The sequence below is a fragment of the Dipodomys spectabilis genome, unplaced genomic scaffold (assembly GCF_019054845.1).
Source record: "Dipodomys spectabilis isolate Male_0828 unplaced genomic scaffold, ASM1905484v1 ptg000178l, whole genome shotgun sequence".
NCBI classification, from domain to species: domain Eukaryota; kingdom Metazoa; phylum Chordata; class Mammalia; order Rodentia; family Heteromyidae; genus Dipodomys; species Dipodomys spectabilis.
In genome coordinates this window covers 13,514,231-13,541,681 of record NW_024870855.1, presented here as the reverse complement: position 1 = coordinate 13,541,681, position 27,451 = coordinate 13,514,231, and the positions used below count along the sequence as shown (strand labels likewise).

The 27,451-nt window shown below is 52.2% G+C and overlaps 1 protein-coding gene across 1 annotated transcript; it reads right to left on the bottom strand.

The window, feature by feature from the left end:
- Positions 1-1,362: 1,362 nt before the first annotated feature.
- Positions 1,363-26,138, bottom strand: Crhr2 (corticotropin releasing hormone receptor 2). The gene is made up of 12 exons (XM_042695115.1): positions 26,036-26,138; positions 25,679-25,804; positions 13,954-14,039; positions 12,248-12,357; positions 11,821-11,938; positions 9,730-9,883; positions 9,207-9,267; positions 8,272-8,344; positions 3,413-3,498; positions 3,110-3,245; positions 2,723-2,764; positions 1,363-1,503 (listed from the first exon to the last, which is right to left on the bottom strand). The coding sequence occupies exons 1-12, from the start codon at positions 26,136-26,138 to the stop codon at positions 1,363-1,365; spliced, it is 1,236 nt and encodes a 411-aa protein (XP_042551049.1).
- Positions 26,139-27,451: the final 1,313 nt, after the last annotated feature.

Genomic DNA, 27,451 nt, shown 5'->3' with positions numbered 1-27,451 from the left:
AGTTTCATTTTAAAATGTAAATATTTACCAAATCCCAGAAATCACACTTTGCATATTTTAAAACTTACTAAATACCAAATTAAAACAGTACAAGGGATGGGCACCAGTAGCTCATGCCTGTAATCCTAGCTACTCAGGAGGCTGAAATCTGAGGATCATGGTTCAAAGCCAGCCTGGGCAGGAAAGTCTGTGAGACTCTTATCTCCAATAAACAACCAGAAAACCAGAAGTAGCTCTGTGGCTCAAGTGGTAGAGTGATAGCCTTGAGCTGAAATGCTGAAGGACAGTGCCCAGGTCCAGAGTTCAAGCCCCATGGCTGAAAACAAACTAACAAAAAACAAAACAAAACAAAAAACAGTACAAGGTGGGTGATGTGGTTTTCCAAGTTTTATTTTTGTGGGAGGACTTCCAGCAAAATCCCTGTTCAAGGCTTGTGGCCTTGCCCACTAACTCCTGCAAGTGATTCTACTGTAGGTTGTTCTTATGGAGTCTTGGGGCCTTGTCTGTCTTGCCCTTCCCTCCACATGCCTGTCCTCCTTTAGGACACAGCTTGGGCTGGAGCTGGTGGCAGACATCAGCCTGAGGAAGGAGGGATGGCCCTGCAGGTGCTCTGCCCACGAAGACTCCAGACCTCCCACTGGTGAGAGAGGAAGGTCCTTCATGGCCAGAACCAACATCTCCACTAATGACATGGACAAGGCTGTGCCCTGCAGGCCTAGCCCCCAACTTTAGCCTCTCCCTGCCTGCCTGGCCACTTGACCTGAGTGGAGTAGGGGATCTCCAAAGAGGCTTGGTGTATTTCAGAAGGCAGAAACTATTGCCGAAGAGGAGGCTGAGGCCAGTCAGAGGAAGGACTGGGGAATTCATGCCAATCACCAGAAACATCCCATTCATTCCTCCTATTCCATGCTCCCACTCCATTTTGTCCCGCACTTCCTCTCCAGTTGCACTGCAAGTATCTATGCTGTCCCCTCCTGACCCACCACACTGTAAAGTCCCCAGTCAGCACCTGGGAAAGAGGCTAGAAACCAGTGTCCTCCCAGAGCCCCAGGGGTGGGAAGGCAGCTAGGGGGGGATAAGGGACAGCTTTTGAGGGGCAGGGGACAAAGGAGATGCTTCTCTGATGTCCCTTGGGATGAGGCCCCTCTTGTGTGGAATCTTGAGGCTGCAGCAGACTCTGGTCCCCTGAAGCCCTTTCTGTAGTTGTACCCCCTTTCTTGCCAGACTGGAGGGCTGACTTCTTCTCTCCCTTCCTGCATCCCCTGGGCCTGTGCAGCTAGGAGGACATAGGGGAGAGGACGGAGAAAGATAGGAAAGCTCCTGGGTAGTAGAAGGGGTTGGGGACAAGTGGATGATGAATGGTCATACAGCGGCCGTCTGCTTAATGCTGTGGAAGCTGAGCCTAGTGGGTGATGTGGGGATGGACATGGCCCGGGCCACAGGTGCTCGGAGGGAGTGATGGTCTTGCCAGCGGTACCACCTCTTCTTCACAGCTGAGCGCACCTGAAGGAGGAGGACTTGGTCAGCAGCTGGCCAGGCCTCTCCCTGCTCCCCACTCTTCTCAGTACTGTTGGAGAGGAGGGCTGGGGTGACCCTGGCACTGTACAAACACATTTAAGGACTGACTAGTCATTCCCTATGGGGAGTCCTTCCCCAGGGACCCAATGCTTCCCCTGAAGGGGTGTGTGTGTGAGGGGGAGAGCAGGGACCCTCTCTGCCCCTTCTCTGAAGAGGTTGGCTCTGACTTCCTGTGCTGAATAGTCTGACTTTCCCAGCTTCTGGTGGGCACTGCCATCTCAGGGGCTTTTTAAGTCAGGCCTTTGGCTCTCAGCACTTTGCTGCCAGTGATGGAGGTGTGACTCGCTCCCCTTCCTCCAGAAGGCCTTGTCCTATCTAGCTCTGCCATGACCACCGCCCTGCCACCCAGCTCTGTTCTGCCATTTCCACACCCAGTCGGATCTGTTCTCTGTGTTTTAATGGAAGAATTCTGTAAAATGTATTATTTCCACTGTTCTTGCCTAGCACATGGTTTGAACAGAGAGAACTCTCCAAAACACTGGCTGTCATTTGCTTCAGCAGCTCCATCTATCCTGCAGCCCGTAGAGAAGTCTCCACAGCTGGTATCTGTACCCAGGCCTAGCCTCAGTTGCCAGAGACCTTGCCTGCACAGATATACACTCTGGTAATGAGCAATCACAGGCTAAGGGGCCTGAGGAGGGCATGTGGATTCCTCCAGAGCAGATGGCCTGTGCTCTTTGCTTCCCTACCCATGTGTTCTTCACCATTGGGCTGCATCTACCTTGGGGTGCTGGGCCTCCTTAATGGACCAGACCTTACCCTAAAGCCCATCCAGGGCATGTAGGCTTTTCTGTGGGGGTGAGAACATGCTGGCCTCTCCTCTGCATCCATAAAGAACTGCTGTAAGGTTCAGGCCTCACTTCCTTCTACTACAAGTTTCCTCTTGTTAACCAGCTCTGCTATAGCTTCTTTTTTCCAGGAATTCCTGCAGCCTGGACTCCCTGCCTGCCTGTCCAGCATGAGGGGCTGGCCTGGGTGGCTGACCTGTACTGTTGCCAGATCTTACAGGAGGCATTCTGATCCCCTACTTCAGGCAGAGCTGAGCAGAGCCAGGGACAAAGTTCCCCTCAAAGGTGGGAAAGCTCAACTGGAATGGGCCTGAGGACCCCAAGGGCCCAGGTCCCCCAAGGGCCCTGACTCATACCTCTCCATTGAAGAAGCAATAGAAGACAGATACAAAGAAACCCTAAAAAGCAAGAAGGGAGTGGTCAGGGATCTGGGAGGAGCCACCAGGCCACAGGGTGGGGCAGCAGCTGGATGACTGGGGACCCAATGGCCAGGACCCCAGGGATCAGAGCTGGGTGGCTCAGAAGTCAGGGCCCTAGCTCTGGAGTGCAGGTATACCAGGGGCCACTCTGGGCGAGGAATGATTTCAGCCTGGAGCTGGCATCCATAAGGAGCCGATTCTAAGGCCTCAGGTGGCGGCCTTCCCAAATCTTGGAAGTTAGCCTCAGATGGGAGTGGCCCAGGGCAGCCTGGGTAGTTTGGGTTCTGTGTGTGTGTGGGTATGTGTGTGTGTGTGGGGTCCCACCTGGAAGGACTGCAGGAAGGAATTGAAATAGATGAACACAATCTGTGACAGGTCGTCTTCTCCGGGGTTAATGAAGAACAGCATGTAGGTGATACCCAGCAGGGGCAGAAGCACCAGCGTGGCCTTCACTGCTTTCCTGGGGGTGAGAAGAGTGACAGAGATAAGCTCACACTCCGTGGCATCTGGAGCCTGTGTCATCCCCCTGGGTGAGGACTCAGGGGTCTCTGCCCAGAGGTCAGGGGACCACTCAGATGACCATCTTGTTTCCTTGTGCCAGGTTGAGGTACCAAGATGACCATGTACCTGTACTGGATTGTCTCCGATGTGGTAGATGCTCGCAGTTTTGTCATTAGGATCCTGACGATGTTGAACAGAAATACGAAATTGATCTGGAGGAAGGCAAAGAGGGGAAAAGGAAGGACCATAAGTGTGTGGGAGGGGGCCAAGAGGAAGCCATCTCCCCCTGAGAACCACCTCCTAGCAGACACCCAGTACTGAGCACCTCCTAACTACCCCAATCTGCTTCTCCCTAGTCAGCATAGATGGATGGACACCACATCAGCTCCAAGACCTGCTGTCTCCATCCCAGGGGGCAAGCATCACCCTAAAGGCCATGAGCCAGTGCTGAGGCCACTCGAGAACATTTCAGGAACTCCAAACTTGTCCTACTCAGAAACTCCATAGAGGTAGCCCCAGGGCTTTGATTCCCTCAGCTCAGTCACAGGCTCCCACACACCAGAGCTGGAAAAAGTGAACAGCTCCCTTGCTGGCCTGCAGGAGATGACGAGCCTCTCACCACTTCCCTGCACCCAGGAGCTCCAGAGTGGAGGGAAATGAATGGGTTGCAGGTAGCTCCCCAGGCTCCTGGAAGTGCTCATTTATCCTCGTTCTGAGTCTTCTTTGTATATCAGAGCCGTAGGCCTGTGGGTCTACTCCTGTGAATGTGTACATGAGCCTGTGTGTGTGCACTGGACCATATGTGTGTGTGGGTGAGTATGTGTGTTTGGGGCATGAATGTGCCTGTTTGACTCCAAGCCAAAGAAAGCAGGAATGGGAGTGTGGCAGGCTTGACATGTGGATACATATGTACCTAGAGATTTGGCTGGCTCATGTGCAAATGGGCATACACACAGACTCATAAATCCACATGTGCAAATGAGCACACACACACACACAGAGTCATAAATCCACTGCTCTGCAGTTTAGGCCAGGCCCTTCCAACCATGCTAAATTCCAGGTCCCAGGCTGGAATTAAGGGAACAAGCAGACATGGGACTGTCCATCCTGCAACTTCTGAGAGCCCCCATTGGAGAGGTGCTTAGGGAAGGAAGCTGAGATTCCTCTACATTCTGCATGTCATATGGCCCTGTGAGCCAAGGGAAGGAGTGGAACCAGAGGCTGCCATGGCTGTCACCAGCCTTCTTTTAAGGGTTGCTTCACATCCGGCTCTTGAGTTCAGATATATAAGCCATGCCTGTGTAAATACAAAATACATGACCTTTTCTTTTTTACTCTGCCTGACTTCTATGAGAGTAAAGACTTTTGGAATAAAAATATATCCTAGCTGGGCATTGGTGGCTCACACCTGTAATCCTAGCTACTCAGGAGGCTGAGATCTGACAATTGCAGTTTGAAGCCAGCCTGGTCAGGAAAGTCTGCGAAACTCTTATCTCCAATAAACTACTAACACTGGAAGTGGAGCTGCGGCTCAAGTGGAGCTGCGGCTCAAGTGTAGCCTTGAGCAAAAGAGGTTCAGGGACAGTGCCCAGGCAGAGTTCAAGTTCCAGGACTCACACACACACACACACACACACACACACACACACACACACACACACACACACACACACACCCTGCACTTCCCCCTCTCTCCAGAGCCCCTAACAATAGCCCAGGCAGAGTTCACTGTCTACTTTTCATTTTCAGACTTCAGTTGATCCAGCTTATGCTTAAACAACCCAGCTCTGCAGTGATCCCTGGCTGATGGGCTGGGGCTATGCCCAGCCTAGTTTCTAGTTGTAATTAATCCTATCAATAAACCAAGTTTCCATGTATCAGGCTCTGTGCTGAGCACCAATAATGGTTAAGTGGCAGGTAGATAGGGTCCTTGCTTGCAGAGGGCTATGGCTTAGCAGAGATGGTGGACACTGGGGTCCTGAGGGCCTGGTAACACAGTACTGAACTGAAAACTGAAAATGAGGCATGGTTAGCCAGACAAGGTGAGGAACCTTTACAGGCAGAGACCAGGCCAAGTGAATGGCCTGCCATGGGAGGATCTAGGACCCAGACGGGGGTCAGTGCAGCTGTAGGTAATGGTGTGGAAGCTCAGGAAAGAAGACAGAGCTTCCTGGGAGCCCACACAGGAAAATGCACCTCTTCCCAAGGGGCCCCTGCAAGGCATCCTGCCCAGCCCAGGATACTGTCAGGTGGCCCACATGCTGGGTCCTGGAACTTCAGGAAGGAGTGCTAGGGACAATGAGCCAGCTCCCTGAAGAACCCTCCCTGGAGAGTCTCTCCCTCCTACGACCTTCATGAGGGAGCTCATCCCTACCAGCACTCCCATTCCTCAGGGACCTTGCTTTGCCCATGAGGTCTGTGGGGTGGGTGTTGGGCATATTGGCAGTGGGCATCAGGCTGCTGTGTCTTGTTCTGCCTGGAGCTTTGGGTGTTTCAACCCCTACTCCCCTGTGCCAGGTCAGGTGGGTTCATCGCTTAGCAATGGATCTAGTACACGCACTGTGCCACAGACAGTCTCAAGCATTGCAGGGCTTTTAAGCAACTTCTGTAGACATCCATGACTACTAACTCCACCTGAGAGTTGCACTAGATTCCATAACTCTTCCTGGTGCCACAGTGATTAGAATGGTGGCATTCAAGCCGAGGCACCTGGCTTCAGCCTTCCCCTAACTCTTATCACCTATATGTGCAGTGCCTCAGGAAATGAGGCCAAATGGAGCCCAGTTCCCTGGGTGAGGCCATAGTAGGGCCTCATGGCTTCTTGGTCTACCATGAAGACCACATCGCTTCTATTTCCTTGCTCCCCACTATTTTGGGGGTTGTGGGGCTTAAACTCTGGGTCTGGGTGCTGTCCCAAAGCTCTTCAGCTCAAGGTGAGCGAGCACTCTACCACTTGAGCCACAGCACCACTTCTAGTTTTCTGGTTGTTTGTTGGAGATAAGAGTTGCATGGACTTTTCTGCCCGGGCTGGCTTTGAACTGTGATCCTCAGATCTCAGCCTCCTGAGTAGCTAGGATTACAGGCATGAGCCACCAGTGCACAGCTCCGCTTTTTTAAAAAATGTGTTCTGGGACTCACTGAATTCCATCTTGGGCACATCCTTGAGCCAAAGGTTTTCCATCACTGCTGAAATTCTCTTTTTGCTCCCAGCTACTCCATGCTCTTGAGACACCTCCTGGGTGCACTCTGCTCCAAGTCCTGTCTCCTGGCTCACAGTCCTCTGTCCCAGCTGGCACTGTGAAACCTCAGGCCATCTGCTAACATCTCTGAGCTTCTGTTCCTTGACTATCCAATGGACAACTACACTGCTTGCCTTGAAAGCTGGACACAGGGTGACAAAAATTACAGAGGGCATGGGGCCCATGTTTGGTCTGATGGATGTTATGTCCCTCTCCCATGATAACTGCGTCAGGTTTCCTGTGAATTCTACCTTCTAGCTCAAAAATAAGGGGTCTCTAGCAGCAGAACACAGCTGAGAGTAGCTAGAGGAGCAGAGGTAGTGAGTTCCAAGCACCTCTCCCACCAAGGGACAGCAGGCAGAGGACAATGAGGCAAGAGGCCCGGGCCTCAGCTCTGCCAGTAGGGCTGTGACCTGGGACAAGCTTGGTTTGCTCTTCTACATCCTGGGGTCAACGCCTCAAGGCTGTGAGGATCAGCAGTGATCTGGAGCCTGTGGAGGGAGTATAGCTTGGAACGAGGAGCCCCATCCTGCAGCGAAGGAAGGTGCAAAGCAGGGAAAAGGTGCTGTGGGCACCAGGCCTCCACACCTCATCTGCCCTCCCTGGGCATTCCCTCGCTACCTGGCCATCGGACAGCTTGGAGCTCACCCCTGCAGGGTCAGACCCCACCCTCGATGGCCTTTCTCAGCTGAGTGCCAGGTGCATCAGAAGCCCCAGCCCTCCACTGTGGGCGGCTGGCTGGGAGGGAAGGGATCCTGGACTTTCACTCACACTGAAGTGAGTGGCTCACGGCAGCTGGGAGGCAAGGACAGTCCCTCCCCGCCATCTGCTGCAAAGACTGGCTCATCCTCTGAAGTGAGCAAAACCCTGACTGGAAGTTCAAGCAGGAGGCAAGAAGCTTTCCTGGCCATCATCAGCTTACATCCATCAAGGATGCTCCAAAGATGGGGTCCAGTGACTCCCAAAAGTCTTAGCAAAGGGCAGGAGTGAGGAAACAGAAAAGTAAAGTAGCCATCTCAGTAATAGATTTAGAAGCCCACCTCTGCTGTGTGTAGGGTGTAACATCCCCCACTGCTGTGTGTAGCTCCCCTTAATTTTCAGAGGGTTCCATGGTCCTTTAAGGAAGCTGGTATACACAAGAGCCTGAAATTACTAAGCCTTAAATAAGTCTTACGTAAATGCTAATTTCTTAAGGGGCTTTTTACATATTGTTTTTTTTTTTTAAATGTGTGCTATATAATGGATTCTTTCTGCAGAATGCAGCCTCTACTTAAACTTTCTCTTAATTAAAGCTCGGTGTAGATTAAAGACACGGTGGCAATTATACCTTAAATGTGAATACATTTGGAGAAGGCTGGACAAGGAACAATCGCTCATTACACTGCATTCTGCAGTCTAAAGCTCCAGGCTGGGGGCGGTGGGCAGAGCCCCAGAGGGAGTTGCTGGAGGCAGAGTGAACAGAAGCCCACACCCCTGTCTTGCCTCCAGCTGCCTGTTCACCTGCTGTCTCAGCACCATACCTTGCAAATAGACATTAGACTTTAGAAACTCACCAGTCAAACCCCTTCCTCATCCAAGGCCCTAGCTGTGCCAGGCAGAGCCAAGGGAAGGAATAGCAAACTGGTACACAAAGCAGGGGAGAGGGACAGAGGTGTAATGGGGGGGGAGGTGCTGTCCAGGCCACACCTTTCCCAGGGTCTCTGTCCTGGGGGGGTTCAGCCCACTCTAGTTTCATTGAGGACTTACCAGGAGCACGAGGATGATGGGGCCTTGGTAGATGTAGTCCACGAGGTCTCCAGGCTCTTTGCCAAACCAGCACCTGTAAGGATGGTGTGGCCATGGGTGGCCTGCTGAGCCAAACCCAGGGACCCCTCCCAATGTCAAACACAGGTTCTCTGGCTTGGCCCTCCTAAGCCCTGATTTCCAGGATTGCCCCTACCCAGCCAGAGTCTGCTTCCCTAGCCAGCTTTGGTCCCCTGACACATTGTAGACTATGGGCTCAAGGAGGATTACATAGGAGTCACAGGAATGTAGGGAAAGCTATGCCCCCATTCGCCCAGAGCTGAATTGCCCTGTGACACTTGGCCCATGGCACTCAGAACCCAACCTCTGCATGGCCAGGCACTGAAGGTACAAGGCAGCATGTGTGGAAATAGGGCCTCTGCAGCCTGGATCCACTGCCTCCCCACCTCAGAGTGTCTGGCCTCTGCCAGAAAGCTCGTTTTGTATTATGCAACTCTCCTGTTCTTGGATAGATCTCAGCCTTCTGAGCATTTGCCAATGTTGAGCTCCTGGAACTCTACCATTCTTGCCCCACCTGTCTCTTCTGTGCTCTCTAACCCTGAGAGCTGCTTTCATCAGGGCCATGGCTGGACATCCATCCATGGTGTGGAGGACATCCCAGGCAGAGACTAGGATGTCAGAGAGTAAGTTCCTGGTGGGCTCCATTAGATGCTCATTACCTGGCCTTGGATAACACCCAGATGGAAAGCCTCTTCTACATCCAGCTCTGAGGAGGACATTCCTAAAACCAGGCTTCCTAACTGAATTCAACAAAGGGAGCAGCCTTGCACACTCCTGTGTGGGGACACAGGAAAGTGACCTATCTGACTTGGCCCATGTCTTGGCCCTAGCCCAAGGCTGACCTGTATTGTCTGCCTCCAAGCTCCCATTCTACTTACTGCTCATTCTCATAGTAGAGTTTTCCGATGGCCCAGGCAATGATGATGGGGCAGGGGATGCCTACAAGAAGGACAGACATGGGCTGCAATGGACAAATGGACAGGGACCCTGTTATAGAACCAAGGGTAGGGAACCAGAGGGACCTAGGATCATGCTTCTGATCTTCCAACTACAGGCCATTTATGCTCCTAGGATGCCCTGCTCCTGAGTCTTGCCCTCAGTCAGCTTCTTCTCCAAACCATGGAGGCTATGACTTCTGAGGTTCTGAGAAAGAGAAATAGAGCCAGCAGTTTCTCCTGTCAAGACAGAGACCAAGGTCTTGGGGCTGGCATTCTGGGCAGGAAGAAAAGGGCTCTTTCTGGAACATCCTTTGTAGGGATTCCTGGCTCCTTCAAAAGGAAGGTGGAAGGGTGCATGGTGGAAGGGCTGAAGGCAGGGATGTGCTACTGTCCTTGTCCCCAAGATGAAGGAGACCTTATTAACAGTACCCTCCCTCCAGCCCTGCTGCTGTGGGACCCTCACACCATCCAATGATGAGAAAGAGCCGCTTGCGCAGACGCTCAGTGGAGTAGGTCATGACGATGGCTGTATGCAGGTAGCAGCCCTCCACCAGCATCCAGAAGAAGTTAGTGACCACGAAGTAGTTGAAGGCAGCAGTGACGCAGCGGCACCAGATCTGCATGGGGGAGGGGGGAGGTCAGAGGCTGCTGGGAGCCAGGAGAGGGACCAGAGGCTGCTGGGGGCCAGGAAGGGAGTCAAAGGCTATTGGGGGCCAGGACAGGGTAGCAAGCCTCAGGGACTTTGAGATGGAGCGCTTGGGCATGATGGTGCTCACTGAGAAGTTTCATACACCTCCTGCTCTCACTCTGTAGGATGAAGTTCTAACTTCTCTCCAACCCTTCCCAACACTTTTTTTTTTGTTTTTGGTACTGATACTGGGGCTTGAACTTAGGGTTTTGTTTCACACTCTTGTTTGGCTTTTCTCTCAAGGCTAGTGCTCTACCATTTGAACCACACCTCCATATCCAGTTTTTAACTATTTAATTAGAGATAAGAGTTGTGGATTTGTGGATTTTTGCCTGGATTGGCTTCAAACTTTACTCTTCAGACCTCAGCCTCCTGAGTATTTAGGATTACAAGCCTGGACCAACTTCTTTTAATCAAGGAAAGGTGAGTGGGATCCAGAGATTTTTGCAGCCATGGAAAAGTGCAAAAACTAAACATCATTGTGTTCAACCCAGTGGAATCAGACTGATTCCTAGAGATGGAATGTGAACTTTCATTTGGAAAAAAAAGAAAACATGATTGACATAAGTCAGGGCCACTGGAGGACAAGGAGGCCTGTGCAACCAAGTAGGGCTCGTCCGAGCCCCTGGCTTTGGGGAACTTAGGACGTGGAAGGATCAGTGGCTTCAGTCAGGCCCACTGGCTATGGGGCCTTTAGAAATTGACCACCCCTCTAAGCTCATGGTAACTGTCTTGCTTTTCTGGGTGGCAAAGGAAAATCAGGCACCAAGCACAATGCATGGCTGAAGTACAAGCTGCTTCTGTGACTTCCCTCTAAGTAGAAGGAGATCTAGCCCTGCTCCTTGGAGGTGAACTCCTAAGCACCTTGTTTATGATGTAGGGGAACCATTCAGTAAACCTCACCAAGCCTGGTCCCAGATGAAGGCCTCTACACCAGAGTCTCCCTGCGTAGCCTCTTTCTTCTGGGTTCACCCCAGGGCACTCTCTGAGCCAAGGCTTGCATGTTGAGGCAGCAGGCTTTGGCATGAGCCATCTGAGAGGGTCCATGGGCAATCAGCCCCTATCCTGTCTAGCACAGACATCCAGAGTCCTAGATAATTGCTCTGTGCCAAGTTGCTAGTTGCTCCAGGTCTCTACCCCCATGGCCCTAGTCCTGATCTTGGGCCCAGATGGCTGCTGCCTGCTTACTTTGAGAAAGTCCTGCTGGGGTGGGATTCCCTCCTTTTCTTCAAGTCAAGTGTTGTCTCCCTAGAAAAAGCTAATATTGGAGCCAGAAGGCACCTGGTTTCTTATTGCACCTGCTGGGTCCTAAGTCAGGGTAAGCGCGGGGCTAAGGGAAGAGGCTGGTGCTCTGCTATCAAAGAGAACAGATTGTGTGCCAGAGTGGGGAAGGGGGGGTGCAACTCAACCTTCATATTTACAGACACTGGACACTGTGCAGTAGCAGTGGACACAACCTGGGGTGGTCCCCTAGTCCATGGAGCCAGCCATGCTGTGAAGGCTTCCTTATCATGTGATACCTCTGGATTTGTTCCGTGTGTGTGTGTGTGTGTGTGTGTGTGTGTGTGTGTGTGTGTGTGTGTGTGTGTGTGTATGTGTAGGGGGTGATAATCCACCCATGCTCAAATGGGATGACAGGAGCCAGAGCTCTGCAGAGCTCACTCTCAGCCCTAAAGGACCTGAATTCAAAGATAGGAAGGAGACATGTGAGCTGCCCGTACCGGGACCCTAGCCTGGAACTCTGGTCAGGAACACTGGCTGGGGTGGAGGAGAGTTTTCATCTGATTTTGCCACTAAGTGTCTGGGAGAGAAGTGGGCACCCCTGTGGCTGGGTCTGGGCCCAGGCTTGGGCTCCCCAGCAGTGACCTCATTGCTCTCGTGTACTTCATGGTCGATGAGCTGCAGCACGAACCACATGGCATTCCTCAGGATGAAGGTGCTGATGAGGTTCCAGTGGATCACATTCCGTAGGCAGCGGATGCTCCTGTGAGGAGGCAGGGTCAAGGGTCAGCAGGCTCAGAGTGCAGATGGGGCTTCAGTCAACACTGAAGATCAGCTGAGAATAGACTGTACTAAGTCAGCTTGGGGTGAGGGCAAGGCTGACATCAAGCTGCTCTCCCTAGGGTGGCCATGGTGGGCCACTTAGACCCCCCCCCCCCATGACTGCAGGTGGTCAGTGGCCTGCACCCATTCCCACATGCCTTTGCACTTGACTTTACTCTTGATCCCCATGTGGAGGCTCTGCTTAGGAGAAGGAGACAATGAAGGCAGGGAGGGAGGAAGGCCTACTCACCGCAGAGCCAGGAGGAGCAGGAAGGCGGCCACCAGGGTCGCCATGGAAACACAGTGGCCCAGGTAGTTGACAACAAGGGCAATGCGGTAGTGAAGGTCATACTTCCTATGCTAGACAGACAGACACAGGAAGGGGAACATAGGTGTGTGAGGATGGAGCTGGGCATGCCACCCTGGTGGTCCCTTGGTGCCCTGACTTGGGAGAAGATGCTCCAAGTGTCAAGCCAAGCCTGGCTCCTGGAGCTCAGCGCTGTTGAAGCCCAGTGCTGTTGTCTTGTCCTTGTCAAGCCTCCCAGAATGCATTTTGTGGCAAGTTTGGACATAGTCTCTTTTAGGATATTGCAGAGATGGAGCTACATCTAAATAAAAACAAACAAAACTGGATTTCCTAACTGGCTGAACAGCTGAGTGTATCTCTGGGCCTCAGTTGTCACAGATACACACTGGGCCAACCTATCCTCCCACCTTGGAAGCGGGGACTCATGGAAATTCTGAGGGTGGATTGGTATTGCTCAGCCAGGCTGGCACTGCAGTGAAGGGTACAGTGTCTGCAGAGCCCTTGGGAGTACTATTCAAACTGTTGTGGGTTTTTTTTTTTTTTGGAGGTGGGGGTTGAGACAGGATCCTATTCAAAGTGAATAAAAGCCAACTTTTTAATATTATTGCCAAATGCTGGCAATTCTAAACAATGCTAGTGACAAGGGATTCCTTCCTGCCAGGGAGCGGGTGCCCTCTCCTCTGCTATGTTGGTTTACCAGTACTGGAGCAGCTGAAAGAATGTATGCAGTGAAGACAGAGGCAGAAACCTCTTCCTCTCTAAACCTTGGGCCACTCCAGCTGTCCCTGGAGCCCTGGGCTCCTGTTTGATAGCTTCTTCACCTTCTCAGGGAGGGCACATGCTTCTGCCTTTGCACTAGATTTCGTTTGGAGAAAGACTCCAGCCCCACTGAGCACTGCTCTGGGTAAGGATTGGAACAGGGCTGCATTACTTTGGGTCAGAGTGAAGACAGGTTTGCGACAGGTGCAGCTCAGTAATAGAGCTTACCCAGGATGCACTGAGGGTGGGTTCCAGTTCCATTATGCCCAGGATGCACTAGAGGCTGGTTCCATTCCTAGGATGCAGCAGGGGCGGGTTCCGTTCCCAGCACTATCACCAAAAAAGCTGGACCCTGGACCATATGGACTCCCAGGCCTAGAGAGGTCCAATTTCCTGCACACAGCCCTGGGAGACCACGCCTGTTTCCTCGAGAGTCTCCCAGTCAGAAGAGGAAGAGTGTGCTTGCTCACAGGGCACATGGTCACGCCCTTGGTTCTCCAGGGAGCTCTCCTGGGATTAGGAATCTATGTCCCCTTCTTCACTCCCACCATGGTGTCAGACAGCACAGGACAGGGCTAGGGCAAAGGCAGGGGATAGGGCTGCAGAAAAGAGGGCTGGTGACACAAGGATGGGCTCTGCTATCCTTGGATTCAACCTGCATCCCACTACCTATGCTGAATCTCCCTACCTGATGAGTTTCCCTACCTGTGCTGAGTCCCACTAACCTTCCAGACTGCCATACCTGTCCCGAGTCCTTCTACCTGTGCTGAGTCCCTCTACCTATCCTGAGTCCCATACCTGTGCTGCATCCAGCTACCTGTGCCAAGTTCTGCGTGCTCTGTGTCTGCCATTTGCATTAGGACCAGGGTGGGGCAGGTGAGGCCACTCACCTTGTCATCCAGAATGGGTTCACACAGTGAGTAGTTGATCCTGGAGGCCCAAGTTCCATTCTCCAAGCAGTCTCGGTAGGCATTCCCTACAGAAGTGCCAACCACCAAGGGTCAGATCAGTCCTCCCTGGCTCCCTTCCTCTCAGCACCCTTGGGCCCCAAAACATAATTCATGCCTGAAAGCTTACGCAAAGGCCATTTCTGTGAGAATGGCACAGAAGGCTTATTTTATATAGCCATCACAGCCCATCTTAGATGCAATCTTCAGTTCTTTGTACCCTTCCTTTCATTGTGTTCCTTTGCAACAATACTGAGCCCAATTGTGAGCACTGGGTTGTGGCTGAAGATTTGCTTTTAGCACAACAAATAATTTGCATCCTTATTTCAGATCATTTCACATTTCTGTGCTCTATACTTCTTTTCCAGCACTTGGATTTTAACAGTGCCTGCAATGGTATAGTGCATGTTTCCATGGGCCAGGACTTCAGCTTCTCCCTGTACACAGTGCTTATGGCCACTCTCTGGAGTAGGCTCTAGGACAGTTTTGGCCCACTTCGCCTATGAGGACACAGGCACAAAGGGAATGGGCTAACTGCCAAGGATAAGGATACAGAGTGACAAGAGGATCAGACATAGAAAATTTGGCTTGGCTTCTGTTCTTAACCACAAGCCCACCTTCCATACAGCCCACCCATAACCTCCCTCCAGGAGGGACCCCTCTCAGCTGAGACCATCCAAACCCTGCTGCCTCTGCTCCACAAATGGCATCAGCACCCCCCGCCCCACTCCTGCCTGAGTGCCGTTCTGAAACACCATTGTTATGGGGTAATTGTACAACACTTTGCTCTCTGGCGAATGACAGTTATTTGTGAGTTTTCCTTTGGGGCTTATATTAGATATACAATATAAAGCTAATTAAGATAAATAGCTCATAGAGCCCAGAGTTACAGAGCCGGAGGGGAACTTCAGATTGTTTTTGGAAGCAGTGAGTTCTGAAATAATCAAGTTACTTAAAAACCCACTTCCGCTGAGCTGACAGTGAGTTAAAAGCAATGGAACCATGCTTGCTAAAGAGCAGAAACAACAGGGAAGGTTCTATCAGCTTAATCATTCCCAAATTCGCTGCTCTGAGCTCACAGATTTTTCAGACTAGTGATTGTGGATGAACTGGTCATGCCTGCAGTGCCTGTAAGTGGGAGGCCCATCTTGGGCAGGATCTGGTGGGCCAGTCCAGGGACACCCATGCTGACTCTGACCCTCAACTCAAGGGGAGCTTCCCCTTGGTCTGCCCTGGCACCTGACTCCCCAGGGGCTTAGATGCTGTCTAGTTTTCCTGAGGTCCAGAGCTAGGTAGGTCCTTCCTCCAGAAAGGTGACTGCTCTGATTGCTTTCTTCTGAGCACCCACAATGCTGAACACTTAAGCTCCCAACTGAGAAGTTGAGGCCCTGAGGAGTTGAGTACAGAGTCTGGGCTCTCTTTTCCCAGCCCCTTCCTCCATCCCTCAGCCCTCTGTCTCTAAGCCTTCCTCCTGGACTGGCATTCTTGCCTCCCTGGTTCTTTCTCTTGCTCCCTCAATCATGATAGTTTGTGTTTAAAGCCATCAGCAGCTCTTTGTTGCTTTCAAGAAACTGTCTTGGCATGATATCAAAGCCCTCAGCACAGACCCCTCCACAGGGTCTGATGCTTACACTGGCAGGCCTGGCACGGGCCCATCTCCATGCCTTGACCCACCCTCCCCATGGCTCTCAGACAAACACCCTCCTATCTTGTCCCAGCTCATGTGCTACCTCTTCTGTGGGGCTTTCCCTAGCACCCTGAGTCCCTTCTCTTTCAAGGGCTTCCTCTATATGTCCCATCTTTTGATAGACAGGCATTCACTTTTATGGCCCTACAGTGACAGTTATTTTTGTATCATAATCTAACACACACACACACACACACACACACACACACACACACACACACACACACTCAATTCATTCCAGTCGCACAAAACAAATTTTTTTCTCAACAAGAGCTACATTATTTTCTTTTTTCTTCTGTTCTGATATATTCTATTCATTTTGTATGTAAATATTGGTCATGACCCATTAAATAGATTCCACAGTCTCCTAATGCCCCATAGTCCACAGATTTAAAAATAAAAATCTGTTTTAAAGACTTCATCTCTTTGGGTCCTTTTCTTTGGTATGACTTAAAGCTCCCTGGGGACAAACAAGTAGACAGAGACCATACTGGAGTCATTGGTCCCCCCCCCCCCCCCCACACACACACCGAAGGTAACCATTGTCCTGGGGGGCTGAATCAAACTGACTTCTATTTGCTGAGCTTTGGAAGGTAGGGTGCGAGACATGGCATGTGAGTCTGGACAAGCTTTTCTCTAGGGTTATGGCTACAAGCCCTGGGCACCAGAGGACTGGAAGACAGAAGAGTCTGCCCTTTGAGGGAGCTGCCTGTGCAGCTAATGAGGGCACAGAGCCCTCAGGCACAGCTATGAGAGGAGAAAGCACCGCCCCCACCAAAACCACAGGAGGATGGGCATGGAAGTCTCAGGGCTCATGGCCGGGCCAGACGTGGGGCTGGATGCAGTGAGGTGGGTGCCCATTGCCATAGCAACACAGGTGCCCCTGCTGAGGATCGATGCTGATGTTGTGCAGAGTGGCCTGCCAGGGGCATTAGGGGCTGGACAATGAAGGCAAGGCCCTCTCTTGCTGGTCTCTGTGGTTTAAGAAGTCTGGTTCCCCATGGTATAACCCCTGATGTTGGTATATGTGGAGGGGAAGGGAAAAAACAAATCGTTAAAACAGGAATACAGGAGGATCCATTGCAACAATGAGATGTACAAGTCATTATGTCGAAAAATGAACTTTACAACTTTGGTGGGGGGAGGAGGATGCACAGGGATGGGAAGGGGAAACAAAAAAGAGGCTACAATGCTTGATAAGAAATGTGCTCATTATCTTGCCCATGTAATTGTAACCCCTCTGTACAGTATTTTCACAATAAAAAAAAAGAAGTCTGGTTCCCATTCTCCAAGTGGCAGCCATTGAAAGTTCCCAAAGCAAGGGACTTTTTAGTGACAACAATTTGCTAATGATTCCTGGTTCAGGGACTTGCCTGAAGTGGTCAGAAGCCTGGAAGATGGGGAACTTTCCTAGCTATAGTCTTGTCTCTAGCTATCTGGGTAACTGTGGCTAAGTTCTTCCTTCTTGGCCTCAGTTTCCTCACAGGTTTGGACATTTACCCAAGTTGGGCACATGAGTGGATGGGCATGTGGATGGTGTGTGTGTGTGTGTGTGTGTGTGTGTGTGTGTGTGTGTGTGTGTGTGTGTGTTGCGTGACATATTAGGGTGTGGGAAGAAGTAGCAATATGGTGAGTTCAGAGAGAAAACAGCAGGTATAAAGATGATAAAAAGAATCTCAATGAAAGCTGATGATAAATAGGAGACTGGGAACTGGGAGAAGAAAGCAACATAGAGAGTTATTATAATACACACACACACACACACACACACACACACACACATATATATATATATATACACACACACATCTGAAATACTATGTTTAAATCCCTTGGTGCAATTAATACAAACTAAAAGAGAAAATGAATGACAGGAAAGTAAAAGGGTTTTTGTTGGGGAGTGGGGTGACAAATGGGGAGGGTGAATAAGGATGAGTATGATCAAAGTAGTTTATTTGCATGAGTGAAAATAGAACAATGAGTCCTGTTACATTGTTTTAATAGTGGGGAGGGGGTAAGGAAGGGTAATAGAGGGGTGAGTTTGATCAGGATACATTGTTTTTACGTGTCTAGAAATGTCACAACGAAACCCACATTGTACAACTAATGTATGCTAATAGAAAAGAAAAAGGAGAAAAAGAGAAAGACAAGAAGGGAGGGAGAGAAGGTGAGTGCAGACTGCGAGGAACAGAAGCAATGCTCACTGACAGAGTAAGGTCGGCACGCAGGCCCAGAACATTCAGCACCATGGACAGCAAGCCTCTGGCTCACCCCCTCACTCTGTACTTCCCCTTCTCTGCAGATGGCAGACGTTGGAGAGCTCCTACCCCAACCCTCCCAGCTCTGGGCTCACCCTGTGGCCTGCGCACAAAGCAGAGGTGAGGTAATTAGTTCCCCATTCTTTTAAGGCAGTCCCAGCTCCATCAGGTGGCTTCCAGGACTGACAGCTCCTCAGAGGCCTACTCCTCCCTTTGCCTGGCTCCTCCCAGACTAAGATTGTTCTCTTTCTGATCCCTCTGAAAGAAAAAAAAAAATCAAAACAAAACGTTTAAAAAGTTCCGCTTGCCCACCTACCCAGGAGGCCCTGTGCAACAGAACTTCACCTTCTATACAGCAAGGCTGAGGTTCCCTAAAAGCAACCTAGCCCATCCTCACCTGTTGCACAGATGTGAGCACAAGGGTCCCACAGGATGGACCATAACTGAGGCTGTTGCCTAAGTTACTGGGGAGCTCAGTGAGGGTGAGAGACTCAGAACAGGACAAAAGGACAGTTTACCACCTGGGTGCCCAGTCACCACCCAACTGCATGAGAAAGACAAGAAACCAATCATGTCACACACACACACACACACACACACACACACACACACACATTCACACACATGCAGGAGGCCTCACACTCACACCACCCCTGCAACCCGAACTGTAGCCATCACAGGAGGTCAGCCTCAAATAGCAAACTTGTGGGCAGCAGCCTGGACACTCCAGGTTCCAAGGATAGCACCTTGAAATTCTCCTTGTGAATTTAGGGGTACATACTCAGCTGGGAAATTGGTGGGACTTACTCCATCAGTTGTAAATTAAGAGGGCCCTACTCCCTCACCTGGATATTTGGGAAGACCGACTCCCTCAGATTGGAATTTAAGGAGGACTTACTCCCTCAGCTTGGGGTTTAGGTGCCCTACTCAGCTGGGAATTTGGGGGATCTACTTCCTCAGCAGGAAATTTAGGGGTGCCTACTCAGCTTGGAATTTAGGGTCCTACTCCTTAGTTGGGAATTTAGGAAGACCTAGTCCCTCAGTTGGGAATTTGGGGGGCCTACTCCCTCAGTTGGTTTGGCCTTCCCATGGGGCATACCTACTCTGGGGATCTCTGTTATCAGTTTCCCTGGAAGGGGAGGCTTTGAGCCCCAGTGGATGTCGCTGGCTGTGTCACCTCTGCTGGGTCTTGGCTGTGTCCAGATCTTTCTCACTCCTCCCACTGCCTTCAGTTGGGCTCTTCTGGATGTATCTGTCTCCTTCCTGTCTGGATTCTTGCCTTTGTCTTTTTTTTTTTTTTTTTTTTGGAAATCCTTGACCTTGACTTTTCTTACTTTTTTCCAGGGAAAATATCCTAGCCATGGTTCCCTCCCAGCCTGGCCTCCACTGCTTTCAACAGTCACTGTTGGCAGAGAGCATAACTCGCCATGCCTCACCCTTGTTTGGAAACCACTGAGAGCCGGGCAGTCAGGCTAGTGCCCAGCTTCACAAGCAAGGTGTACCTCCAGAGTGAACACTCCTACACAGCCAATTCTGCTATAGGCCTGCTAGGACTGCCTGTCTCTGCCTTACACATTTTTGTCCTGGTCTGATGACACAAGGAGGAGGTGGGTGGTGGGAAATCATCTGGTGGGAGACTGACAGTGAGCTGGTGGCACCCATCTTGGAGCCAGCCTGGCTTGGAAGGGGTGCAGGGTTGAGAGACTCAGAATCTCTCATTGGCAAACACATTGAGCAGGAATGGCCTCTCTGAGGCCATCTGCCTATGGCATGTAAGGGTCCTGGAACTTTTTTTGTGGTGCTGCTCTGGGGTTTGGTCTATGCTGAACTTCCAGAAACACCCAGCTCCCTGTGTGCACAGGACTCTTTTTCATTGAGTAGGCATGGTGCAATCCTATTTGTAGGAGACAGTGGGGAAAACTGAATCCTAGCAGTATGGAGCAGCTTAATGGAGACCATAATGGGTCTGTGAAAAAGTGGAGGTGTGTTGAGTTGAACCCAGCTTACTGTGGAAGGTCGTTCCTTCCACAGGATAGGAGCTTGTAGAGGCCCTGGCCCCTGCTCAGCCTCTTCTGCGTTCAGCTCACTTTGGATGGCTCTTGATTGTCATGGGTGAAGTGAGTGATATGGAAGCCCTGAGGCTTGTCTGGAATTGCTGGATGTAGGCAGAAGGGGCCCATAGAGAAACTGAGGCCCAAAGATGGGGAAAACCCTGCCCTGGGGCAAGTCAAGCAGTCAAATGAGCAGAACCAGACCTGGCTCTCAACCTACAGAGAAGGAACAGAGGGAGAAGAGATCTCTAGCTGCTTGGCAGAATCATAGCCTCCCTTCACCACCAGCAATTCCCCTTTGGGGCCAAGGGTGGCCTTTCTATGGAGGCTTTTGAGCACAGACATTCTCAGTTTAGGTAAACAGATGGCCTTCAAAGGATTCTGAATAACACAAGGCTGTGACACCTAGAATGAGGAGCAGCGCCATCAACACCCAAGGCCACATGTGACTCCTTTCCATCCCTCTTGCTGAGAATTCTTAGAGGTCTGCATGGAGCGCAGGCAGCTAGCCACAGCCCAGCTAGGTCACATCTTCTCTCTCCCTTCTGCCAGACAAGTGAACTCTAGATAAGAAGCTGGAGTACCAGTCGCTCACTCAGGAACCAGCAGGCCAGGACTTGGATCAGGTCCAGATCCCTCCATTCCCCAAAGGTGATGGTGGAGGCAGACCCTGTTGGACTCTGGGGGCACCTTGTCTGACATGGTCAACAACTGCACTGGGGCCCAATTATGAAGTCCTCTGGAAGCTTCCTGAAGGTTGCTGGAGAGGAGACCTCCTTCCACTTTGGAGCTTTAGAGATCCAGACTCTACTATAGTTGCTGCTGGTGTGATGGACAGCAAAGGTGCTTCAGAGAAGGGAGGGACAAGGTTGAGGTCACCATCTGGTCTTGGATAATGACTTAAACGACATATCCTGAAAACCAAGCAGCACCCTTCTAGACTTCTGGTCCCATACAATAGACTATGGACAAGCAGCCCAGGTCTCTCAGTCTAGCAGAACAAGGCCATGGCTTAGCTCTTCATTCCTCTTCCCACTGTTCCTTCCATCTGGCACATCATTGGCACAATTTTTTTTGAGACCTCCATTCAACAACTCCCTTTTTAGGAGTTTTTCTAACTTTCTCTCTTTTCTCTTGGAATCATCCCCTCCCATGTGCTGCAACAGGCTTATTGCACTATTTCCCTCAAGAGCAAACACCACAAGGTTCTCTTGAAGAATCTGTCTGCCTGTTGGTCTCACAGTTATGGCTGTGAATTCCTGGGGAAGGGGGAGGAGACTGGGAGGGGCGGTTCAAGAAGTAAGGCTTCTCTGGGCCCAAGGCTCCAGAGCCAGCAGATCCCTCCAGAGTCCAACAGCTGGTTGTTCCCCACAGAGCGCCCTGCTGCCAGCCACTCTACATGTCTAGATGCTCCCCCCATCACCCCGTCCTACTTTCTTTACTGAGCCACACTTTCTGTGATGGCCTGCCTGTCCGGCTGCCCCTCACCACCCAGGGGGAGACAGTTCTCATGCTTGGAGAGTGGGAGGGGCTTCAAGTCCTTGGGAGATGGAATGCAAGCCAAGACCAAATCTCCCTGGAGACTGAGAATGCAACCTGGAGCTTCCGGTTCACAGCTTCCACTTCCTCAGCCCAGAAGGCTGAGGTGTGGGTTGTATGGAGGCCTTCCCCAGGTGGCAGCTCTGCCCCAGGGTGGGTCCTCAACTTGTGAGGCATACAGAGCTCTGAGTCCATTTGGGCCCAATCCAGCCCCTGTAGGAAGACTCTCAGGCTGTGTTCCTGCTTACCAAGCCCCTCTTCGCAATCTGGATTTGTGTTAACCAGGTCTTATAGCCCTGAGGCTCCTAAAGGTAGGGTTCAACATCTCCTTCCACCCTGAAGGGTTGGAAAAGGGGTCCCTACTTGTGTTGGGGTGTTTCCATTTTGGGATACTCTATCCCTCCTCATGAGGTGAAGGTAGGTAGGCAACCCTGTCCCATAAGTGCCACAGAATGGATGGCCCTTAGTCCCAGGAGGGTCAAAGAAGCCAAGGATGAGCTATGTTGTACTTCCTTCGCATGAGGAAGATGAGCCAGGGTGTCTGGAGAGGAGATAGCAAATATCCCTGTGCAGCCACCAGGACCACAGGCAAGAGAAGTTCTAGACCATGGCAGATAGAATGAGGGATGGAGCAGGCAAAGACACGAAAGTGGTGAAGGGACAGGGGTAGATGGACAGAGGGAGAGGGATGCAAAGAGAAGATAGAGAGGGAGGGAGAATAGAGGAGAGAAGAGGGAGAGGATAGAGTTAGAATGGAGAGAAGAGATAGAACAAACAGAAAATCTGGGAAAGACAAGAGATACAGGAAGCAGGCTGGGAAACTCATAGCAGACAGAGGCCAGGCAGGCCACACACAGAGGGAAAGTGGAACAGAGATACACACCTGGAGGGGCTCAGAGCAGTCTATGTACAATGGAACTTGGTGCTCTGCCCATAACAATCATGGCTGGGTTAACCTAGTTCCTTTCACCCTGAAGAGGGGAAGACGGAGGCTCAGGGAGAGCATGTGACTGAAGCCCATATCTTATGCATCAGATGCACCTGCTCAGGGAGGCCTCTCCAGGATGGCTGCAGGGAACCAAGAGAGTTGTGCAGAGAAAAAGGTCCCTAGCTGGTCACTAGGGATGGTGGCACTGGCAGAGCCACTTAGGGAGAGCAAGGGTCCCCTTGGTGGGCTAACTCTGACTTGTATTCCCAGCCAGGGTCCCCAAATCTGGTTCCTATGATCCTGTGGGTTCCCCAATGTACTTTTTTTTGTCAGTCATGGGGCCTGAACTTTAGGCCTGGGTGCTGTCCCTCAGCTCTTCAGCTCAAGGTGAGCACTCTACCACTTGAGCCACAGTGCCACTTCTAGCTTTTTTTGTTTATGTAGTGCTGAAGAATAGAACCTAGGGCCTCATGCGTGCAAGGCAAGCACTCTACCACTAAGCCACCTTCCCAGGCCACCTCCCATGTCCTTTTAACAGAACTTTCTGCCTAACTCAGCCCAGTTGTTCTCTGAGAGGCCGTGGGATAGCTTGGTCCTTGTTCTGTTACAGTTCTGTCACTTCATGTCTCAAGGACTCAGTTTCCCATATGGTCAGAACATTACCCCCCATCTCTGAGTGGAGTAAGGATTAGTACAGACATGCAGAAGGTCAGGTTAGGAGGAGGGAAGGGAGGACTAGAGGGGATATGTGGTACTGATTTGGTTCTGCATTGTTTAGCATGTCCTTGACCTCTAGACTAGTGTGTCCTTGACTTCTGGATAGCATGTCCTTGACCTCAGGCAAGTCCCTTTCCTTCCCTTGGCTTAACTACATCTGGAAATAGTCTCTGGGTATGCCTAGTCCAAGCTCTGACCTGGCCTCCCAAGCTTGTCTTTCACAACAAGAGATGCCTCTGGACACCCCCACCTAGCCAACTGCTTCCTGGAAATCACACTCAGGTTTACTTCCAATGCCAGCACATCCAGTGAGCCTGGTTCCATCCCTGGACGCCTCCCTACCTTCCCTCTCCCGGCCTAGTCATTTCAGTTCCCATGGGCCTGATTCAGAGCCACCTCTGCTGCACAGTGGCTGTTCTACTGGGCCACTGCAGTCACCTCTTAACGCTCTTCTCCCTCCTGGACCCTGGGACCCAGAGCAGAGCTTCTCTAACCACAAACTCATCCAGCTCCCTCCAACACCCACAGTGAGGCCCTCTGCAATGCTGTGCATACTCAACCTTCCATGTCTCTCTGGTCTCATCTCTGAGCTTCTTATTCTTCCCTTACCTGGAATGCTTCTGCTCTGCCTATTACATATTCACCTGCCAAATCCAGTCTTGTTCTAGAGCTCAGAGGTATAAGTCCTGTTCTTCCTGGCTGGAGACCTGAGTCTCTCTTACCTCCCGTAAACCCTCCTTGCAAACTGAATGTGTCACTCCTGGAGATAGTGTTGACATAGGGTTAATAGTGAGAGCTCCAGGCTCCCAGCCTGGATGGCCAGCCTGCATGGTTGCACAGAGCTAGTTAGAGCCCTGAGTGGTTTGTCCTCGCCTCTCAGCCTCAGCCCAGAGCTGGTTAGAAACCTGGATAGTTCCTCCCTGCCCCTGGGTCCCCCAACCCAGACCTGGTTAGAACTCTGAGTGGTTCCTCTGTGCTCTGAAACCCAGCCCAGAGCTGGTTAGAGCCCTGAGTTATTCCTGCATGCCTTAGCTCTAGTGTTTCAGTCTGTGCACCCATGAACATGAATACAGTGTTTCCTCTCAGGGATCATGACTTGGTGGTTTTGAGGCAAGTTTTCTGTGCTAAGCTGAGATGAAAGCTGGTTAGGGAGCTCTGCCTAAGCCTCTCCCCTCATCTGTGCACCCTCCCTGTATACTCCTGCCCCCTCCACAGGGCATTGCGACAAAGCCATCAGCCATTGTGTCTGCCACAAGGTTGACACATAGTGGGTGTGCAATAAATTGGTTGTCTAATACTGTGTGCAGCTCTTTTCTAAAGAGGAGGCCCAGGCCCTGCTCTGGGCCAGGGGTTGCTGGCTTCAAGGCTGGCTGGGAAGAGCAGTGCTGAGTCCAGGCAGAGTTGGAAGCCTGGCAGAGCTCCCTTGAACTGTGTGTGAGAAACTTCATGGTCACCATGGTCCTGGATGCCTTAGCTTCTGGGCTCAAGATGGATCAGGTCCTCTGGTGTCCACTGCCTATCCCCAAAAGCTCACAGAATCCTAAAGAGCAAGACCAGGGCAGAGCAAGAAGTCGTCCTACACACCTGGGTGGGGTGGACCTTTCTCCCATGGACATCTATTTTGATTGGGGGAGGGAGGATTCTCACTTCTTTGCCATTCCCACTGCCTCACCAGCAGCTTCTTCCTAGGAGTACCCGGCCCTGACCTGGCCCAGATTCCTCGGAGCTCCAGGCAAGTACAGTCAAGCACTGATGCCTGGTACTCATGCAGACACCACTCGCTTGCCACCAACCACTTCTCACCAAGAGAGCCCCAGCGGGGAGAGCTGTACAGGCACACATGCATGTATGTGCATACATGCATGTATTGCACACATGTACACGCCTGCACATGGGTATTCGCACACATGCCTCTGTGTGCCTGTGCGTGCTGACGCAAAGGCCGGACCACCATTCAAGTGCTGGAATGTGGAGAGGGCTTGCGGTTTGCAGAATGCAGGATTTCGATAAACAGCCTGGCTATAGTGGCAGGAGGGCTCTGCTGGTGGGGTAGGGTTTAAGAGGCTAAGAGCTCCAGGGTGCAGGAGCGGCCATTGCTGCACCCCAGGTAGGCTTGGAGAGTCAAAGATCTGATCGCTATTCACCCTAAGGTGCGGGGTTCGTGTATACACCACGCACTCCCTTGCATTATGTAAACAAAAGGATGACGCCCTAATGGGGGAATGAAAGCATTCCAAGAGGTTTGCCCCAAGAAGGGAGAACTGTTTCTCTCTCCTTGAGTGGAACTGGAGAACTGTAGGCAAATCGCACCCTTACGGAGGTTAAAAGCGCTACGAAGGGCAGGAACAGTAGGCGCGCCCCTAACTTAAATGTGGGGCTCCCACCGTATTCTGGCACCGCGGCCCCCTGAAGGATTCCAGACGCCTGTGGCCAAGCCCTCCCCGCTTCCCGCTCCACGCTCCTGGAAGGCCAGGACGAGGGCACTCACGGGTCGTGTTGTACTTGATGCCGTTGAAATACTCCGGACACGGCCTCTCCACCAGGACTCCAGCCGCGCTCTGAGGCCAGCACGTCCCGATTTGGTCCAGGGTCGCGTTGCAGTAGGAGCGAGGACCTGACGGCCGGAGAGAGCGGAATGGGGCTGAGAGGGGACGCCAAAGGCGCGAGGCGCCCGGGCTCAGAGGGGCCGCCAAAGGACCGGGGCGCCGCGGCTCAAAGGGGCCGCCAAAGGCGCGGGGCACCAGGGCGGAGAGGGGCCGCCAAAGGAGCGGGGCGCACGGGGCGCTCTGAGCCCAGGGGGGAGGAGGGATCCCGCTTCGCTTTGGCCCGGCCGCCTCCCGCCTACCGTCCAGGTCCAGGGGCGACCCCCAGCCGTCCCAGGGCAGCTCTTCGGCCAGAGCCAGGCTGCAATTGGCCTCCAGCAGGCTGTGGAACAGAGCCGCGTCCATCGTGCTCGAAGCAGAGCGGAGGGACTGGGAGTGGGCTCCCAGAGTGGAGTCGGTGGAGCGGGTGCGAGGGTCCTGGCCCAGCTGCCTCTGCCCTCGCCTGGCGGGCCACCCCGGGCCTCTGTACGGGAGTACTGGAGATGCGAAGCCAGGACCTTCCTGGAAAGGGGCCGCGGAGCGCACGGAGCTGCGGAGCGCACGGAGCTGCGGAGCGCAAGGAGCTGCGAGTCCACCCCGCTCTACCGCTGCCAATGGCGGCTCCAGGGGGCGGGGCCGGAGCTGTTCAGCGGGGTTGCCCTTCAGTCCCCAGTCCCACGCCCAGTGAGTGTCCTGGCTCTCTTGTCCCTGGGCGGCGGGGCTGGTGAGCTTCCGCCCCGTCCGACAAGCGCAGGCTCGTGGGCTGCTGGGGCAGCAAAGCGCCTGCTGTTGGAACCTACTCAGCCTCCCTCGTCGGGTCTGGGACAGGGACGCCGCCCCACCAGAGTCGGCTCTGCTCCCCAAGCCGGTCACAGGGACCGGTCGTGGGAAGAACAGTTCAGGGTCAGATTTGCACCTTGGAAAAGACCTATATAGTCTCTGGGAAGGAAGTGAGTGGGAGGGGTCTGGAAGGGAGCAAAGAGGCCACCAAAGAGACTCTAGAGAGGTGGACTGGCCGAAGACCTGTGCCAGCCGTGGGAGCCGGGATGTGGACATTTCCCAGCATGAACTCCACCTGATGAGGCATTGGTCATCTGAGGCCAGGGACAACACTGGGTCCTCATTTGGGTGACTGGGGGTTGGGGAGGTGGGGAGATAATGTTGCAATTTGACGAGATGGAGGTGACTAGGGGAGAACTTGGTTGAAATCTGGAAGATTCCTGGCAGCCCAGTTTTAGGGCCCTGAGCACCAGAGAGAACACAGTGAGCTGTGAGAATGTGTCTTGCTTTTTCCTGGCTTGGGCAGGGCCATCAGATAGGTTGTTGTGCCAGGAGAGGACACCAGGCCCCACGACAGGAATTCGTGAGCCAACACTCACTATGGCTCGTCGGCTTACCCTCAGTGCTCAATGTGGACTTGCTGTTCGTGTGTGTTAGATGGATTAGGGCTCAGGTAAGGGCCCTGGGTGTGGCTTGCTCTAACTGAGGCTGTATTTTTCTCCTGGCTCCCCTCTCCCCCGGTCATATTATCCCAGGCAGTCTTGCTTATTGTCAGGAGTTTTTCAATCAGTGTTCTCTGAGGGTTGCCCCATCCCCAGCCCTGAGACTTGTCTGTCTCCTTCCCCTGCTGCCTCCATTGGGAATCAGTGTACTAGAGAAGGCAGAGACCACCCTGTGCC

Coding starts and splice junctions, on each gene's coding strand:
- Crhr2 (XM_042695115.1), bottom strand. CDS start 26,138: ATGGACGCGGCTCTGTTCCACAGCCTGCTGGAGGCCAATTGCAGCCTG. Junction 11,939..12,247: donor CTGCTCCTCCTGGCTCTGCG/GTGAGTAGGCCT, acceptor GCCTCCTCACAG/GAGCATCCGCTGCCTACGGA. Junction 3,246..3,412: donor TCGGAGACAATCCAGTACAG/GTACATGGTCAT, acceptor TCTCACCCCCAG/GAAAGCAGTGAAGGCCACGC.